General features: G+C 42.8%; 1 protein-coding gene across 2 annotated transcripts in view; it reads left to right on the forward strand.

Annotated features, from left to right (window-relative positions):
- MYO1E (myosin IE) overlaps positions 1–18036 on the forward strand; it is a 141771-nt gene extending 123735 nt beyond the window's left edge. For both annotated transcript variants that reach the window (XM_073303728.1, XM_073303726.2), the window contains 3 exons: positions 3769–3973; positions 16176–16345; positions 16933–18036. In XM_073303728.1, the coding sequence (XP_073159829.1) occupies positions 3769–3973; positions 16176–16345; positions 16933–17009 (452 nt within the window). In that variant the 3' untranslated portion in view covers positions 17010–18036. The remainder of the gene's footprint in view (positions 1–3768; positions 3974–16175; positions 16346–16932) is intronic.
- Positions 18037–20425: the final 2389 nt, after the last annotated feature.

A 20425-nucleotide genomic window follows, 5' to 3' on the forward strand; every position in this document is an offset into this window, starting at 1 on the left:
TGAGCTGTGCCAGTACGTAGGTGCAGAAGATGCAGTCTCTCCATGAGACGTTCTCCCCTTGGGGTTGAATAAACTAGTTCCCTTCATGTTAGCTGTGCTATTAAGTAGGGTGCAAAGTTGAATTCTAGATTGATGTCACTAAACTGTGTCTGTTATTTTCATTTTTGCCCTTAAAATAAGAAATTAGAGTATGAGTTTACAGGAAAGAACGCTATTTCATTTACCTAACACGTCCCAAGATTTCTTTCCAAAATGTCCTTTTTCAATAAGGAGCAACCACTTATCTTAGAAAAGAAGTACAATGCTAGGAGAAAACTTCATGTCTAAAGCAGACACTCTTTGCCAGATTAAATAATAAAAGTTTAAATCATACAGTACTAACTTAGGCAAGACAAAGTTCAGTGTGTGTCTCAGGCAAAGGATTGCGTGGAATTGTTTTCCAAGATGCCATGCCTGTTTACAACAATTAAGCAATTGGATTCTTGCACTGCAGTAGTTAAGATTGGATCAACATTTCTTTTACAAAACAGTGCTTCCGGATGTTTGTAATTAGGCAGTAAATATTTGTTCAGGGTTACATGAAAAGTCAAGCCAGCAGCAGCTTGTTTAATTTTAACAACAGTTGCAAACACTTTTGTCAGTGTTTAAGAATCAGGAATGCAAAGGACAGCCACATTGAGTTTAGATCTTGTAGTGGCCCCTATGCTCTGGAGCATCCACAGTTCAATAGCAAATATGGGTGTAATGGGGGACCTCACCCAGGTGACACCCTCTGACAGCCCATCATTGCATCTTTGTCTCAGTTTCCCTGAAGGAGGAACTCCCGCAGAAGTTTGTATCTTGAACATCACCCCCTTAGAATTGTGTTTAATTTAGTGATCTGGCTCAGCTTTAGACATGAAGGTTACTGTTAGTATTTCAGGAAAAAAAGGATAATGCTAAGTGGCTGCTTCTCATTTAAAGGGAGCATTTTGCAAAGAAATCTTGGGAAGGATTAGGGAACAAAATATTGTTCTGTCCTGCGAGTTTGTAACAAATAAGAGTAATTTAGAGTAAGGGTACAAGTGAAAATAAGAGACCCTACTGATATCCGTCTAGGGTTCAACTCTGCACACTACTGACTATCACAGCAAACATGCGGTGATCTACTTTATTCAACCCCAAAGGCAGAACATCACATGAAGAGACCTCCCGCTCTGCATCTGTAGGGAAGATGGGCTGAGTCAGTCTTAATCCATCAACCCAAGTTACATCCAAGCCCCTTATCAGCAGCAAGGCTTTCATGACCCAGAACCCTCTTCTGGAGTCAGGGCTCTTCTTGGCAATAGCTGGGGAATAGTCCCTCCTTTTGGGTCAAGGTCCTCCCATGGAGGCCGAACCACAAGGACCCTTCTTCAGGACAGCTTATGGTTTCCTGCTGAAAACTCTCCCACCCAGGAGCATTCTCCCTGGGTTTCTATTGCTAGTGTCCCCCCCTCATTAGGTATCCCCAGATGCTTTCTCTGTAGAAGACTGTTCTTCCTACACTCCCTAGGAACACCCTGTTCTCCTAGTTTCCCCCTTCCTCCTCACTGCCTTCCCTTTTATCATGCCCAGGTGCTTCCCTGCCTAATTAACTACTTCATAGTTACTCAGTGAGTTAATTAGTCCAAGGTGAACCTGAGTTGCCTCATTCTCCCTTGTGAAGCCTCTCAGAGGCAGGCTGAACACCTGACATCCCTCCAGATCTGTACTAGGTCACTTCAAGATTTTTTGTTTAAAAAAGAAAAAAGATTTTTTAAATAGCCAGTTAACATACAAAAACTATCTGCTGCTCTTGCAGTGTGTTCCTTATTGGTACACCTGTACAAGAAACCACCCTTATTAGGCAACCTACTGTGTTAAGAAAACATCACAGAGTATTCCAAACAGATAGACTGGGATTGTCAAAGGAAATTAGGCGCCATGTGATTTGGGGACCTAAATCCTTAGTCTCTGATGAAAATTCCAGCCACTAAGTACAATTCTACTTGCCCCACAAGTGGGGGAAAGCAGACTGTTTGTCAGCCTCTTGAGTTGCCACATAAGAGAGATTCCAATGTATTCATGACCATTTTAAAATCATAATGGGACTACAGATGCACACATTCCTGTGTATGCATTTACTTTAAAATAAACCTTAATAGAGATGTCCATAAAAGATAAGATAAAACTAGATTTTATCTAATAGTCTAGATTGACACATTGGTGCTAGAATTTATTTTTTAGAATATAGGATCCTGAAAAAGGGTGGGACTTAAACTGCTGCCATAGTATCAGGGGAACTGTTAGGAACTGAAGGTCATGCAATGTCAATGGAAGGCCAGTATGTCCTAGATTTTCTGTAAACTCTTCCAGGACCCAGTGTCATGAGGAAATACTAATGAATGAACTCCTATTTCATCACTGTGATTCTTCAGTGTGCTAGTTGTCCAGCTGGCCACTGCTTTTAACTCCATTCGGGGAGTGGAGAGGGTCACCGGATGGTGATGCATGTATTGCCCAGTCCTGCTTTGATTTAATGTAGTGGGAGTTTGGGGCATGGAAGGAATGCAGGATTGAGCTCATAAGCCCTGATTCTTCGAGTGATAGTCCGTATGTGGATTCCAAACATGGGTGCACAGGCATGCCATATGCACCCATGTTTGGAATCCAAATAGGGACCACACATCTCGAAGAACCTCCGGTTACAGGCAAGTAACTTCTTCTGCAATGAGCTCAGAGGTAGGTAGGTGGTTTTTTTTTGTTTTGTTTTTTTTTAAGTGTGTTTTAGAGGCAAGTTTTCTGGAAGGGCGTGTGAAGTGCTGCACCGTGGTTCAAGGACAGGTAAAGGCAGCACACCTCCTGCAGGGCTCTGTGCAGGCCAGCACAGTCTCTAATGTGTATAAGACCAAGCATTGCCTTTAACTTCATGCCTCATGCTGTACCATGCAACATCAGTGGAGGATGGTAAATGTGAGTGACTGATTAGTTACACACACACATGCAGTAAATAATTTTCATAAGTCCCTCCTGATCATGAGTAAACTCTGTCAAATTAAGTTTCTCATTGCCCATATTATCACATGCAAAATCCAAAATAGGAGCCACTATTTGATCTGTGAGAGAGTCAGAAAGCATCTGAATACACCTTTTCTATCATTTAGTGCTTCTGTTAAACGGGCAAACATTTAAATCAACATTATTTTAAATAAAAACCTTTTTATTTAAAATAATGTTGATTTGTAAGGTGTAATAAAGCCAGTGTTCAGAGAGCTCTATAGGGTTTTCCCCATCTGACTCCCTTTAACTTTAGGAAGATCAAAGGCCTGACCCAAAGTCCATTGAAGCCATTGGAAGTCCATTGTCTTTACTGGGAAGCCACAGATGGCTAAACCCCCATGCAATGGTTTTAAAACACAAGGGCTAAGGTTAAACAGCAGCCAAGATCAAAAATGCATGGTTTTGCTAAACCAAGAGCTTTGCAAATCCCAGTGATCATTTAGAGTTTTATCACATACCTGAAACTTAAACAGGGGTCATGAACCCTTAAACAAGGGTCTTAGGATGAGTTTTCAGTAACTCTGGCCTATGTACAGAGCAAAGTTGGGGATCTCTGCTGAATTTTGCTCTGAGTTTTCAAATTCCTTGAAAGTTGAGTCCAAGTGATAATTGACAGTGGAACTGCAGACAAAGCTGAACACTGCAGAAAGGAGGCCGCCTTATTCTCACAGTTGTACGTCATGGGTTCATGCTTTTTTATACTTCTAGGTCACCATCAAAATGGACTGATAAAAAGCCCACAATTTGTGCCACATCCTCACACTCCAGCAAACCAACGAGCCAGTCAGAAGAACCTGTATACAACTATGGTGCGCCCACCTTTACCACAGCAACTGTCGGCGGGATCAGACAAGACTTCACACCAACCAGAAAGTCTGGACTTCCTCAAGGTGCCTGACCAAGGGGCTGCTGGGTAAGCTTTTATGTGGAGACTCTTTCAAAGAAAGAAGGGCCTGATCATTATAAAGAGGTTCCTGGACTTAAATTATTCATTACTGGTGAAATTATATTGTTTGCATACATGGCCAAATCATGGCATTAAGCTGCGCTCAGGTGTCCCATTGACTTCCATAGGATTTCCACATGCAGAATAATCGTGGGCTCAAGTCCATAATCCATTCACCATGGAGTCAATGTGAACCAGTTCCAGTATTCACAATGCTAAAATCATGTACTTGCACAGTACCTACTAAAGACTCCCAAAGCATTTTACAGACTTAATTAAGCCTCCACTCCCCTGTACAAGAGAGATTTTCGTACCCATTTTATGAATGGGTAAACAGTGAGCATAGCTCACTTTGCCTCTGTCTCCCAGCAACTGTCAGAACCCAGGAATTCTTACTCCCAATCCTCTGTTCCAACCACGAGACAGTATTCTCTCTTTAATACTATCTTATTTTCATTATACACTCCATATGAGATTGATGATTTTTTTTTAATATTTTTTTGGTGGGGGAAGAATGGCAGGATAATTCATGGCAGGAAACTGATTTTATTGGTGAAATTAGGGGCATATTAATTCCACCCCAATTTGTCTCCTTTGCACTCAGGAGGTGCAATGTAAAGAGCCTGAATACTGGCGATATCTGGACAGCTGGGGGGTGCTCTCAACTGGCATATCCAGCCATTCCTAGTCCCTTTACAGGGAGCATACCAGGAAGGGCAGGGAGTATGGCTTGAGGACCACCGCTGTCAAGCAATTCTCAGCCGGCACACAGTCCCTTAGTGACCTTTGGCAGCTGGTGTAGATTAGAATAGTCTCAATTCCAGCACTGGGACTAGAGCTGCACAAGGCAGAGAATTGGGGAAGCTATATCCAACTCTGTGATGTCCTGCCCCTATCTCCTACATTGAAACTGACTATCAGACAATAATCTAGATATACAGATATACAGTATTAAATAATGATCATACTCAAGTCAAATATGCAGTTAGGGTTGTTACAGTTACTTTGGGAAAGTAACATGTTACTGACTCAGAAGTGTAAACTGGTGATGTACACATTGCCAATTGCTTCTTCAGGGATTTATTAGATTACTGGTGACCTGTACATTGTATGGATGAGATGGTACCAAATATCTTTGCTCACACTTGAGATGGAAATGACTCGATAACCAAAGAGAAGTAACAGGAAGTGATGTCCAGGTTACATTTTTTGGTGTCAACAGTAAGAGAAATATCTCAGAATCACTTGTTTAAAAAAAGTAATATCTTTCTATAATCTGTTACTATGACAACTACATGCACTAGGGAAAAATTTCTCCTTCTTGACAGTGGTGCTGAGGTTTTATCAGCTGAAATCAGTAATAGAGATTTCTTTTGTTTTCAATTATGAATAAGCTATTCTAAATAGTTGCAAATGATTATACCACAATAAATTTGTTGGTCCAAACTCATTGCCAGATGGCCTATGGTGTCTATGCATTTCCCAATGGACGGGTGTTCCCATCAGCAAAACCACCAGTCCCATCACCACCACAGTTGGCAAAGAAGAAGTTCAGAGTGACCAAGGGCAAAATCGGCAATGGAGACTGAACTACCCACTCAACCCTAGCTTTCCCCTCATTGCTCTAGTGCGGGGAAAGCTTGCACAACTGCTGTCCATATTGTCACTGTTATATGGATAAACAGAAGTCTTCAGTCTCCAGGATAACAGTTTAGCACCTTTCCCAAGCGCTGAAATCACAATTTAATAAATATTTAAACACAATATACTTAGTCTTCATTACAGTGACTAAACAATTTCTCCTCTGAGATCTTTCTACTCTGCTTTTTTGCACATTAGTGGAGCTTTGCTTTAGTGGGAATGTTAATGCCAGCTGATTTTCAGATTCAAAGGCTCTTGCCTCTTTGAGTATTGTAAAACAGATCTGATCATGAATAATCACTCTGCATATTTCCATGCATGCAGCTCCCTAATTCCTTTTAGTGAGATAGTTGTGGTGTGACTGAGATCCAGATGACCCACAGTACATTCAAATACCAAAGCAGTTATGACTTGTGTAAATAAAAAACAAATCTGCTGTCAGGAAGTGTTAATAATTGGGCTTGGTGACAGTTGATACAGGTTCCCCTCTGTCGGCTGCAGCCTATTAAAATAAATTTTTGAGTATTCCTCAACAGCCCGCCAGTGTCTGGGGGGGGGGGGGGGGGGGGGGAATTTCCTCCCGAACTGTTAGTTTGTATTGTTACTGCTTAAAATGGCATTGTCCAGGATGCGTTTTGACATACTGTTGTTCTTAAGTCTCCATGCTGATTTTGGTCCTGTGTGAGACATGGTGTTCCCTTAGAATGGGTGAGGAAGAGCAGAGATGCAAATTTTGCTCAGTGGAGGGCTATGCTGACAACTTTCCAGAAGCCCAAATTGTACAAAATGGAGTATTTTGTAGGCATCCTATTCTTTTTAATAAATAGAAGTGTGGTTCAGAAATTACAATATTGGAGATTATCACAGATCAAGATGGAGCATTACTTTATGAGACTTTGTTTCATTGGGTTAATCTCCATATGAAAAATATGGGGCAGCCCCAGGATGCATCTGGCTGCAGGCTGCACTTCACACACTGGTGATTTTTTTGGCAATTACTTAGTATGGTTTAGCCTATCTCGACAGTACCTGTAACAAGCACTCTCGCATATGTCTTCTGTGAATTATAACACTTGCAAGAAATCTACAGTGCTCCATGCTGTACTCTAGCCACATGCTTGCTCAGGTTTCCACTGGAGGCTATTATAAAGGAACACAGCATGTTTAGGATGATAACAGCCGGAATCCTCTAGCCCATGGGTGGCCAGCCTGTGTCTCCGGAGCCATATGTGGCTCTTCAGAAGTTAATATGCGGCTCCTTGTATAGGCACCGACTCCGGGGCTGGAGCTACAGGTGCCAGCTTTCCAATGTGCCAGGGGATGCTCACTGCTCAACCTCTGGCTCTGCCACAGGCCCTGCCCCACTCCAGCCCTTCCCACCCCATCCCCTGAGCCTGCCATGCCCTTGCTCCTCCCCCCCCAGAGCCTCCTGCATGCCATGAAACAGCTGATCAGGAGGGGCAGGGGGAGGTGCTGATCAGTGGGGCTGCCGGTGGGTGGGGGAGCTGCTGAAGTATTACTGTGGCTCTTTGGCAATGTACATTGGTAAATTCTGGCTCCTTCTCAGGCTAAGGTTGGCTACCCCTGCTCTAGCCCACAATTTTCCAGAAATCCCATGATCACTTCCTACCTAGCAAACAGGAGAGGTTGGGTACCTTGGATCTTCTAGAGGACAAATGGACAGCTGCTCTTTTGGAATGGAGCTGTCTGCCGCTTCAGTGCTATCACTTTGGTTAGGGAACAATGAGTCAAGTCTGTTAGTATCTTTTCATATAATTTGAGCTCAGTCTTTCTCATTGAAAGCAGCTTTTCAAATATTTTATGTAGCTTTAAGTCACTGACTCTGAGGTACCTTGGAATAATGAGTGCTGGGTTAGTTTAAGTTTCTATTAGTATAGGAAGAGTAGATAGGGTCAATTACACTTAGATAGTAATAGGGACCATTGTCATCAAAATGAATTCCCTTTCACCCAGTGAATACCCCACCCCTTTTTCCCAGACTCTCCTCCCCCAAACAGAGTCTCTCTCCCCCAACCCCTTGCAATAGATTCTTGTCTTCCTCTTAAGGGAGGTGGGTCATTTAACCCAGCCCACCACAGCAAGTGGCCAGCTGGCAGCAGTTAGCCAGGTGCTTCACAGTTGTTCTGACTGACTCGTTGCAGAGTTTGAGCTCTCACTGACCATACTGGCTGGGTCCCAACCATCCCCTGAAGATAGAACAAAAGGTTAAAGTAAAAACGAAGATGCTGCCACACCAGATATTTTGCTTAAAAAGACTATGAATTTCTCAAACTAAGAGAATCGGAAGGGCTTGCTTTAGTAGCAATCTTCCTACCCCATCCCACCCCGGCTGTCCTGGTGTAGTCACACTGCTATGTGTAAGGTCACTTGAGCCTTTCCATTGCTACTCTCTATTTACAGACATTTAAAACTCAGTCATAACAATTATGCTCTGGGCTGTAATTTGTTATCCAAGGTCTCAGCCCGACACAGAATCATTTTGCCAAATGTATAGTTTGTATTAAGGATGGCTTGGGAAAAATAGGGATTGGGTTGAACTTTTGCCCAGCCTCTATCCTGACCCCTCCTGTTTTCCAGGATCTCTCATCGGGGATGGGTGGGCAACTCACTTCCTCTCACCACTGCAAGGTGGCCTTCAGAGGGCAGGCAGGGTGGGAGGGTCCCAGAGCTCAGGATGCAGTCTGAGACCGGAAGTCTACACAGCAGCCCTGCAGCCAGAGCCCCATAACCAGTTGGCATAGGCCAACTGCGAGTGTCTAGTTGCTGTGTAGACCCTTAGAGTCAGTCAAACACCCCTCGTTTGACCCATGTAGTGGTGGAGCAGCTCAGTCACCCATCTGGTACACTTCAGCGTTATAGACAAGCAGCCATGCCACCCAGTACAGGGAAGTTTTTAGAGGATGTGCGGGTGATCTGCTTTAGTCCCTCCAGTTTAAGATGGTCTTTAGGTGATGGCTAGCCACCTCTCTTTGTCCATTCAATGCTGTTCTATTTGCCCTATGATAATACTTAGCACAGTACTTTGTTTAGCTCTTTTCTTTGTCCAGGCAGTTTACAAAATAATTCATCCTCACCATATATGAGAGAGGTAATTTTATTACATGATGCATCAAAAACTGTAAACGTACATAGAGCCAATTGACTTTCTATGCCAAGAGAAGTTAAGCTGAATTCCCATTGCACTGGAGATTGTTGTTCTGCAGTGCCAAGTAGGGGATTTCTGGTCCTACACACAAATTTAATATGTATTCATATGTCCCTGTAGATTAGATTAGATGAGATAATGTATTCTATCTTCCTGCTCCACTAACGTTCAGCACATTTTCCCTTCTGTGCACCTTTTCTGTATAATGGGTTCTTATCAGCCCTGCCCCCTGCCAAAAAAACCCTTTAATATTGAATTCTCTTCTACAGCCTTAAGAGCTTTCTTTTTATTTGCATGATGTTTTATGACCAACACCTAAGAAACAAATGATAGACACTAATTTGACATCATGTCAACTCCTCAAGTAAACTCCAACTTGTATAGTAAGAATACCAACATTCTTTGTTCACTAACACCTTACATTTTCCTTTGTTACTTTGTGTGAGGATCCTCATGACTGCATGTCAATTTATTCTTGGTTAAATCTGTTCCTCTGTAGTATTCTTCCTGGACAAGCTGCATCAAATGGGATAATGTGAGTTAAATAATAAAACACTTACCTTTGAAATTTGGTTAATAGTTAAGATACATGAAATGCATGTGCAATATAGCATAGTGTCCATCCATCTCATTGTGATGTGTCTGTCTGTTGCCTAGCACAACAGAGCCCTGATCATCTATGACTACGGTCTCTAGTTGCTACCATATTATATCAATATTAAAGGTGTCTATTTAGCAGAAAAGCTAGAGTGAGCCATATAGTAATACTCCTGGGGTAACTGTGTAAATGACACTTTCATCTCAGTGAAGCTGACTTGTAAACAGATACACCCCAAGCTAGCCCTCAGAATATAACCATTTCATGGTGCTTTACGTGCATTAAAAAGCAGTATTGTAGGTTTAGTCTTGAGGTAGCTGAATGAAGAATTCCCTTTTGCCATACCAGGGAGTGAAGTCCTAAGGCCAGGGGCATGGAATGAAAAAGACCATTTGCTTTATACGTATTGCCCAAGAGTACCAGGATGTTTAGATTTGATGTCAAAGCTTTATTTTTATTATTTGACTTTTCTAACACAGAAATGTCCCCTTGCCTTCCCAATTAGGGTGGGGGCAGACTTTTTTTAAAAACCCACCATCTCCAACTTATGAAATGTTTTTCTAGTTTGCTCTGAAAACTGCATGGACTCATGGGTAGAAAAACCACAAGCAGACACAGCGGTAATTGCATCCGGAGTGTGAGGGAGCAGCCATATATCTCTTATTGTTGGTCTCTTGCGAAAGGCAGGCTGATATGGAATTTCAAATGAAGGAGGAGGGGAGAATGCCTGGAAGAAGCAGTGTACTGTTGGTGAGGATAAAGTGTGCTCAGACCTTGAAGGGGTTAAGAATTCCAGTAATTATTTGGAGAGGCTTCACCAGAGTGAGCTCTAGAGGTTTGTGTAAACAGTTTTCCAGAAGTAGGAAGCCAATGGAGGTCTTTGCAAGAGCATGGCATGACTGAATTATTTGATTCTTTGGGAGTGGGTGGTCATGATTTTGGCAAGCTGAAACAGGGCAGAATGAGAGAGTAAACAGCACTGCAATAATCATCTGGTAGTTATAAAGGGAGGACAGGAGCACATCCACAGACACAAAGGTATGGTAATGTTTTAAGATATGGAAATAAAACAAAAGTCCAAATGATGGACTGTTTGATTTCTAGACATTTTGGGTGCTCTAACACAAACAAGCATGTAAAATGTGATAGTAAGATTGCTGTATGAAACTAGTTTGTGCTATATTATTTCTGTAAGATTTAGAAAAGTTTGGAGTCTAGTATTTTGCCCAATTGGTGGGGAGCGATCTCAAGTGTCACCTGAGGAATTTGCAGCAGATGATGATAGCTTAAGTTGAGTAACCAGTAATTGATTTAAACTTTTTAACCTTAAGAAGGGATTGGATAGCAAAGAATACTGCTCTGCAACTTTCCCCTGTACACATTCTGTAATGCTGTTCATGAATGCTCCAATGGTATGCAGGGGTGGAGGGTAATTCCCCCAGTACAGGTACAGTAAGGGACTGCTGATTACAGTCCTTGGGCTGCACCTCCTGGAGTTGCAACACACAATTAGGCCCTGATCAAACAATGGAGTTAAATTCTTGCCAATGTATGACAATTTAATCCCTGATCAGGATCAGTCAATGTGCAATCTAGTTGTAATCTATGTTGCAAGTCACTAGAAAAGTCCATCCAGGCTGTGTGTGTGTTCCCTATGCTAGAGAAGAATAAGTCTTATATGATGACAAGCAGCCCCATCTACTGGTTTCCAGGCCAGGCTTTCACACACTGTGGCGTCCTTAGAATGATATGGTTAGCTCTATGTTGCCAGTTAATATTTTTACGGCTTGTTTTTGATGTAAAAACTGTTTTAATGAAAACTGGAGTACGGGCTCAATCAATCATTCAATATGCTTTTTTCATTGGCTTGATTTACTGTTATTTTTGTAAAAATGAAAAGAGCTCAGATTTGCTTCTCTTGCAAAGTGAAGGAAAATCTTCCAGTCCCTACAACTCATCTTTCATAACTACTCATTAAGTCAAATGCACTGTCCAAATGTCTAATCAGAATTACATCAGAAGTGTCTGGTGTCCTACCTGTATTTGGAAACATGAATTGGGCTGCTTGCCTCCTCCCACAGGAAAACCTATGAGAGGGAGGTAAAGAAGGGGGGGAATCCCAGAGGCTTTCATTGAAGTGTTGTCTTCCCAATCATTCCTTCCAGCGGGGCTGTCTCCTTGTAGAAATGGGGCCTGCCTCAAACCCCTTGCATTGCTTGGAAATTGCATGAACTCCCTGGGAAATGCACAAAGGTGTATTTAGGCATCCAGGGCTAAATAGGGAGATTTGCCTGAGTTTGGGGCCAAAGCTTTCAAACTCAGCAATGCAAAGCACAGCTGGCTTAGAAAACATGCTGCCAGTAACAGAAACAGTCACTCTATGGAAAGGCTTCCAAAGCACTAAGGCCTTAATATCATCCAGTGTTTTCCTGATTATTTTTCTGGGGCACGTGTTGAGGCTTGTTCTCATTGTGTGATTCCAGGGAATTGGATACGAATTGCCATGTTAAAGTTTAATTCTTCAATTGCAGTAGGCTAGTTGGATCTCCTGCTGTGCACCGAATAAACACAAACTCTCATTCTGGCTACTATAAGGGTAATCTTCTGGAGGGCTAAAGCAGATAGTACTTCACTGGGCATTTGCAGCTATGGAAAGAAAACTTCTCACAGGCATTTGAATCCAGGAAGGTTCTCTCTTGCCATCAGGTCTCTGAATTACTATTCTCTCTTCTACCAATCAGAAGTGTCTGTCTCCTCATTCTCTCTCAGTAGCACAGCCCTACACCTGTGGTTGCCTGAACAGCTAGAGGTAACACCTGAGTACCAGGTGCCCACATAGCTATAACTCTCCCTCAAGTGGGGTTGCCATCTATCCTAGGGCATTTGGGATTTTTGTGAGGTTGGTGTAGGGCTTGCAGAATCTGATGGCCTCTCACAAACCCATTCAGGGTTGATGCAATGTCTGCACAGCTCAATAACAATATGGAAAAAGCTCTTTGTTACCTGCCATGGACTCTTTGTAATAGACTCTTGGCTTTGCCACAAAGGAGAGTTCTTTTGAAACTTCTGCAGCTTTCTTTCACAACAGGTGCAGCTAACAGTCCCCTGCTGGTGTGTTCATCAGCTCCCCCTGCCCATTTGACTTTTGGAATCCAGAGCTCATTGCTTCCCTCTGTTTTGATTATTGGACCACATACCGTATAGTTCATCCACCGAGGAACACATTTATATACATTACACATACACACAGACTAACTACAGAACTATCATTCATTTCCAATGTTAATGTGCCTAGTTTCCGGCCTGGTCTCAGAAGTAAAAGCAAAAGTTCAGGGGGAAAACGAAAGTCCTTCCGGTGCAGTTTTATTTAAGTAAAAAGAAAAGGAGTACTTGTGGCACCTTAGAGACTAACCAATTTATTTGAGCATGAGCTTTCGTGAGCTACAGCTCACTTCATCGGATTCTGTAGCTCACGAAAGCTCATGCTCAAATAAATTGGTTAGTCTTTAAGGTGCCACAAGTACTCCTTTTCTTTTTGCGAATACAGACTAACACGGCTGCTACTCTGAAACCTTTTATTTAAGTGTTAGCTCCCAGAAGACCTTTATTCTGTACAGGTGTTCGATGTAATATGAAAAAACACCACAGAAATAAAAGCACCTAAGTGCTTTTTCATTTTTATCCTTGACTAACGAATTCAATCCTCAGTACACTTATTGTGTCTGCTCATTAATGTTAATAGCAATTGCAAGCGTTCATCCATGGGAGAGCAGCTTGTGAATTCTCTCCTCTCACTGGCTGACCAGAGAAATAATAAATATAAAATCAAAGGAAAAAACCTCGCAGACCTGAAGTAGCCCCGCGTAAGCTTGAAAGCTTGTTTCTCTCACATATAGCATTTGGTCCAGTAAAAGATATTATTACCTTTCCCACCTTGTTTCTCTAATATTTTGGGACCAACACAGCTACAACAACTGTTAGTGGTATTTTAACTCTTTATCTCACAGTAATAAGTACAAGGGAAAGGGCCACAAAGAGAGGAGTCAGGCTACAGGGATCTCTTCCTGAATATTGTCATATTCAATAACATTTTTTGAAATCCCATTGTTACTTTACAGCAGGGGTTCTCAAACTGGGAGTCAGGACCCATCAGGGGGTTGTGAGATTATTACATGAGGGGCCATGAGCTGTCAGACTCCACCCCAAACCCTGCTTTGCCTCCAGCATTTATAACAGTGTTAAATATATTAAAAAGTGTTTTTCATGTATAAGGGGGTCACATTCAGAGGCTTGGTATGCGAAAGGGGTCACTAGTACAAAGTCTGAGAGCCACTGCTTTACAGCAAGTTAAGTTAGTCACTGGCATAGGTTCTTGGAGGGTTCTTCTTCATCACAAATAATATACTCCTGAGGAAGAGATGCAGTTTCTATTCCTAGCAGACAAGGGACAAGCCAGCGTGGTATGGATTTGGTTTTTCAAAGTCTCACCCAACATATGGCATTTTGTGGGTAGTGGTGGTTTGCTTGTTTGTTGTTGTATTTTTGGGAGAGTGGGGGTTCAAAATCAGGTTTAATTTTATCTGAACCATCAAAGGCTGGTGGTGGTGGTGGGAGTTCCAGTTTTATCACATCTTAAATTTTTAGGGGCTGTTGCTGGCAATTTAAGGTATACATCCATTTATTCTACAGAACTGGCCTACTGGCCTCCTAACTCCCACTGCTATACCAATAAAATAAAAACCAGCAGGATCTTATTAAAGGAGAAAAGGAAAAATGCCACATTTATTGTGAATACAGAAAGAATCATAGTAAGCAGTTAGTTATAGCTATAACATTCCATTCAATTTCATATTTATTCACACATTCATTCATACACACACTCACACAGGTTCTGCAAGGTTGTTATCATAGTTACCAGTCTTAGAGTTGCTCATGCCAAGCCACTGGCCAGGTGGCCTGGACACGAGGAGGGAGCAGGGCCTTGTCAGATGCTCATCTGATGCTCCTGGAAGTTGGTTTGCAGAATCAGACCCCAAAGTTCTCACTTTCTAGAGTCCATTTTTATAGGAATTTCTTTCTATGCCAGTCTATGGGAATTGCTTCATCATGCTGTTGCTGAATCAATCAGCAGATGGCACATTCCTGACGGCTCTGTGCTGCCAGATGTTATCTTGTTCTTTGGTTCTCCCATCCTTGAGGCTGTTGGGTGGATTCCAGTCTGCCTTCCGGGGGTCCTCTGGTTATTTCCACTTGATGCCTTCTTCGGCCGATGGACACTGGATTCTTCGGCTGGCACCTCCCTGATCATTCAGTTATTATCCACACCAAGCATCCATCCACATACATCCTCTATCTCTATTTTAATCACAATTGTTAACAAAGCAAGATGAATACAACAAAAGGACGGGGAGTCTCTGGGTGCTGTTTCTGTTGTTACAGAGTATTGCTTTGAGTCTCTCTCTGTGTGAGTAGTAGTTGTTACAAAGAATTGCTTTGAAAACAGACTCTGTCTTAGAATGTACTAACACAATTAGCAGCTTGCAAGTTTCACACAGAGAGGGAGAGAAACAGTACCAAAAACCAAGAGACCTCTTAATTAGTAATACCCTGGAATTTAAACTATGGAGAATCAAACTCATTTGTGATTTTAATACAGAACTAACTTCTTTAATATGATCCAACACCGCCTGCAACCAAAATCTCATAGCTCAGGTAAACCTCCTCTGAACTCGCAGCTGTGAATCCAAGAGAGTGAATGATTGTTATTAATTTGCTCCAGATGCTTCCTACGGCATCATCCAGGCCCGCCAGGCACAGGGGCGGCAAAAGGGGCAATTGCCCAGGGACCTGGGTGATTTAAAATATATATATATATATATATATATATATATATAATATATATATATATATATACACACAGTATATCTACTCTCTTCCACCATTGCCTGCCTGCTCCTTTCCTTTCCTCTCATTTCTCCTCCTCCCCCTGCACTTAGCCTTGGATTCTTGGAGGGATTGTAGCCACTCCAGTAACGTCATACCACATCACCCAGTGCTTCACATTTGAGCACAGATAAAATCTATAGACACTAGGAGCTGATGCAAGTGCAGTATCACTGTCCTGCCTAACCATAGCATTGGAACAACAGTGAGCTTGTGAGAAAGGAAGGCGTTTTATATCAGAGGCAGAATCTCTGGCAAAGGGTGCCCTGCAGCTTAAGCTTTAAATGTATTTTGTGTGTTTGGGGGCAGGGAAAGGCAAATGGTGAGCCCTCTGTGAAGTGCTCTTTTATTACAAGTGCTAGAAGAGCTGAAGTGGGCAATCTCTGGCTCAAGGCAAAGCTTACTAATGTAGGTAAAGCAGCACAGAATTACATGATGTCGTTACTCTGGAGATAAGTATTTGGAGAACTGGAACCTCCTACCTCTTTGTCTACCGTTTGGCACAGACGATGCTAATGTAATGTGCACTACAGCCCCTCTCTGGGAGACGTAGTGGGGGGAGAAAGGACTATATCCTGCTCCATGCACATGGATGCTCCTATGACCTAACAAGTCTTTCTTCTATAACTACTGTGATATTTACAGGGGAATCTAAGTGAGCGGGCTTGGCCCTCAAATCCAGAGAGTGCTTTCCATTGTCTGACCCGGTGATGTAATGGAGCAAAGTGCAGTGGGGTTGGTTGAGTGTATATTCATAGTTACAGTCTTGGAGCATTTCCCCTGTCAATTACTCTTGTCCTCCCCCCCCCCCCCCCCCGCAGTGTTCGCAGGCAGACAACAAACCGGCCCCCACCAGCTGGAGGGAGACCTAAACCACATCCAAAACCCAAGCCTCAGGTACCACAGTGCCGGGCACTGTATGCATATGATGCTCAGGACACAGATGAACTTAGCTTTAATGCCAATGACATAATTGATATAATCAAAGAAGGTAAGTAAAGAGGTTGGTGGTTTTTTGTTTGTTGGTTTTAAATGTCCTTTGTGAACAAATTGCTCCAAGCTCCCCAGGGCACACTGTTATTGTTAATGTGGGGTTTTACAGCTAACTCCCTAGACATTTTCCTGGAGAATGACTCCTGCATTTCTTGAAGCAGTAGGTGGTCTGCTTTTAGGACAGGTAGGGTAAGGAGGAGCCATCACACCTATATCGTGCCCACCCTAGTTTGCTCAGTTATTCCCCACTGGGGAGTCCAAATTCAAGTGCCCCCCCCCATAGCCTCTGGTTGCATGTATAAGACCATGACAACGGCTAAAGCACATCAGCTGAAAAGCAATTAGTGATGCAGTTCCAAAGCCAATCCCCCCAGTGAACAGATAAGGCCTTGCAGTGTGTCCAGAACGTTAGCCAGTCCAGGCTCTCACAGCCCTTTGCATTTGGTCTCTAAGGAGTACCTGTAGAAGAGTTTTGCCAGTCTGCACAAAACGGACATAAATCAAAGAAGACTAAAAAGGAGGGAGACTGAACATGAAATAAGGATTTCTAAAACCTCATTGCTCATTCTGCTCTTCTTGTCACAGATCCCTCAGGCTGGTGGACAGGCAGATTACGAGGGAAGCAAGGACTGTTCCCCAACAACTATGTGACCAAGATATAACAAAATGCAAAGAAGGTTTTGTTAAATGAAGGATGGCATGACATTACCAATAGTTGAAAAATAGGATGCTTTCCCCTTCCACTCTCGCACGAGGACAAATGGCAGTTCTTCGCCAAGGCCTATAATTCTTAGCGGCATCTTCACCAGTGAAGTTGTATACAAGCAAGAAAACAAGTCACTCAGTTTACTGTCCATAAAGCAAACATGAAAATCTATGCCTCAGATACATGTATGAAAGCAGTGAAAAATGAATTATTTATTATATTTAAACCTGTTTCTAGTGCAGAGTGAATGAAGAGGTGTTGTAGTCCTTACAGTTTTCCTGAAACTGCACAGTGCTTTGCAATCTAGGACTAGGGATTTTGGAAAGGTTGTATTTAACAAGTGCCTTTAGTTTATAAATAAAAAAAAATGATGGCATTACATACACATTTCCTCCAATGCAGATCACTCTGGGGAACATGGTAAGAATGCTGCTACATGTCACACAGATTTAGGATTGGTGATGGTATATTTAAATAGTTCTGTACAGATGTGTAATGGAGCTGGTTTGCTTGCCAGTAAAGTTTAGGGATTCCAAAAGGCACTGAAAAAAAAAAAAGAAAAGAAAAGTACTGTATGCTATACAATGATGCCTTCTTCATGATTTATATTAGAATATGGCTGGCCCATGTTGGATTTATGCTTAATGCTGTACCTGTTACAGGAAGCAACTCTTTCCCCTGAGCTGTACATGTATAGGAGCAGATCATATACTGTATATAAAAAAATCTAATATTGTAGAAACATGTATGAATGTATAATGTAGTATTCACTGTACTTATCCATAAAGTAGTTTTATTAGACGTTTTGTGCCAGGTACTTCCAAACATGCACTATTCCTTTTTAATGATAAAACCAGTGTTAATGCTTTTAAGCCCAGTTGCCTCCCCGACCATTTAAAATGGCTGTTGCTTACCATGCAGATATCATCAGCATCCATTCTTTTTCTCCTGACACTCCACCAATAAAATTCAGGAACCAATGAGCTGAGTTGGTTTGTTAAATTTGTAATATTTCTGTTTTGCATGCATGAGTACCTGGAACTCAGAATGGATAACTAAGCTCCCAGTGTATGGAGTTCCAGAGATGGAAGCAATAGGGTCTGTGAATATATAAAAAGGCTTTGATCTGAAGAGAGAGGTACTGAATATTCTTCTTAGCCCCTGTATGATTGGTTAGAGCAGTGGTGGGAAACCTGTGGCCTGCATGTAGCTAATCAGGGTAATTGATTGCAGGCTGCAAGACAATTTGCTGATGTTGAACATCCACAGGCATGGCCCCCCACAGCTGTGGTTTGCTGTTCCTGGCCAATGGGAGCTGCAGGAAGCAGTGGGCTGTAGGGCTGTGCTAGCCACTGCTTCCCACAGCTCCCATTGGCTGGGAATGGCAAACCACGGCCGCTGGGAGCTGTGGGGGATAGTCCTGCGGATGGTCAACATCAGCAAAAAGTCTCGTGGCCTGCAATCAGATTATCATGAAGGGCCACAGGTTGCCCACGGCTAGGCTAGAGGGAAGTACTGCACAAGCGAATATGAAGTGGATTTTAAAGGCAGTCTTCTGAAGTTTAAATCTGGGACCTGCAATGAGCCTAAACTGTCCGACCCCACTGTCCCTCCACAATGCACTGGTTGTAGATTATGTGCCTAAAAGGGTGGGCTGAGCACTGTACAGAAACAGCCAAAACCAAGCATAGTCCTTGGCCGCAGCAGTTTACAATCCAAAGTCAAACATGAAAGGCCAACTTGGAATAGCCAACAAAGGAAAGTCAGGGAGAGCTGATAAAAGAGAAGGTACTATTTTAAAAAGGGGACATAAGTATTAGCTTACTTCTCCTACGTGATAGAGTAGGAGTTACTTTTGAGAGGATAGTGTTTTGGTGAACAAGTTTTAGGAGTGTGTTCCTTGGAACCAGCTCAGCACAAGGGTCCAGGGGAGCAGGGAGAGGGTGTAGAATTGCCTCAGCACAGGAACTTTACCCTGGGGAAGTAGCATCTGTCAATAGGCAGCAGGAGAAATACAAGAAGGGATTACAAATTCAGAGTTGAGATAACATTAGAAGGGTCAGCATATGGCACTTTCCCCTTAGAATTTGTTCTGTTTGTATAGCACTGATTAAAGGGAATTTTGAATTTCTGAAGAGGGCTCCTAGTCACTACAGTGATGTAAATAATAGAGGTGGGTTGAGGTAACCACACTGGACCTGGCAGTATGCGGTAAAATTGTCACCATCACTGCACTAGCTGAGGCACATACTGTCATTTTTTTCCCATACACTGACCCCTATAGCACAAAGGTAAATGGTTTGAATGCTGTACAATATGTAGTTTAATTAAGGCTGGTTTGCTTAAGTCCCTGCTCAATTGGTCACCTGCCATTTTTATTGTGCACCTTCACATGTAACAGATGAGTATGCAATAATGCAAATATATAATTATAGTCAATTTCATCATAGTGGAATCCCTGTCAATATGCTATAGACTTCCATGAATTCAAGAAGTTGGGCTAAGGCTTACATCTCAACATAAACAGGAAGAAGTTTGATTTGCTAATGTACTTCATAGTGTTTGCTAAACTTCTGTTAATAGTTAGCCTAAGACTTGTCTACATGACAGGTGTTTCTGATTAGGTAGGGAATCCACTTGAAGCTATTCCTGAATAAGCCCCTGTTGAGACACACTGCAAGGGCACCTGACCGACTCCAGCTGTAAAGAAGCCTCTACAGAAGGCAAACCATTAAAGGGAGTGGCAGTGTGCATGCAATGATCTCAGATACCATCCCCCAGGCATATGGCCAGTGCAGCAGATTCCTAGTAACACTATTGTGGACTGTTGAGGTACAAGTAGAAAGATAAGCAAAGTTTTTCAGAGGAATAGTTTGACCCCCCCCCCCCCCCAAAAGTTTTAAGCAGCCTGGAACTGTCCCAATTGACATGAAGTTTACTGACCATTTAGGCCTCAACCCATTCCAGAACTTTGGACCCCTACACTGCAGGAGAGCACTCCACCTACTACAGTAGTATATTTTCTGGGGCAGGTTTGTCTTCTGTTGAAGCTGCTCCAAGTTCAAGCCCCTGCCCTCGTACCTAATCAGGTGGGTCTCCCTCCTTCTAGGTTAGGACCTGAACCACATGCTTTCTCTAGCCCAGGGGTCGGCAACCTATGGCACGCATGCCAAAGGTGACACGAGCTGATTTTTAATGGCACACTGCTGCTTGCTGAGTCCCAGCCACTGGCCCTGCTCAGCCTGCTGCTGAACCCAGGCCAGGACCCCAGCAGGCAGCAGCGTGCCATTAAAAAATCCTGCCCCCCCTGGCCTGCTCTTCTCTGCCCCCCCCCCCCCCGGCCTGCTCTTCTCTGCCCCCCCCCCCGCACAG

This window comes from Lepidochelys kempii, chromosome 10 (assembly GCF_965140285.1).
Source record: "Lepidochelys kempii isolate rLepKem1 chromosome 10, rLepKem1.hap1, whole genome shotgun sequence".
Lineage (NCBI taxonomy): Eukaryota > Metazoa > Chordata > Testudines > Cheloniidae > Lepidochelys > Lepidochelys kempii.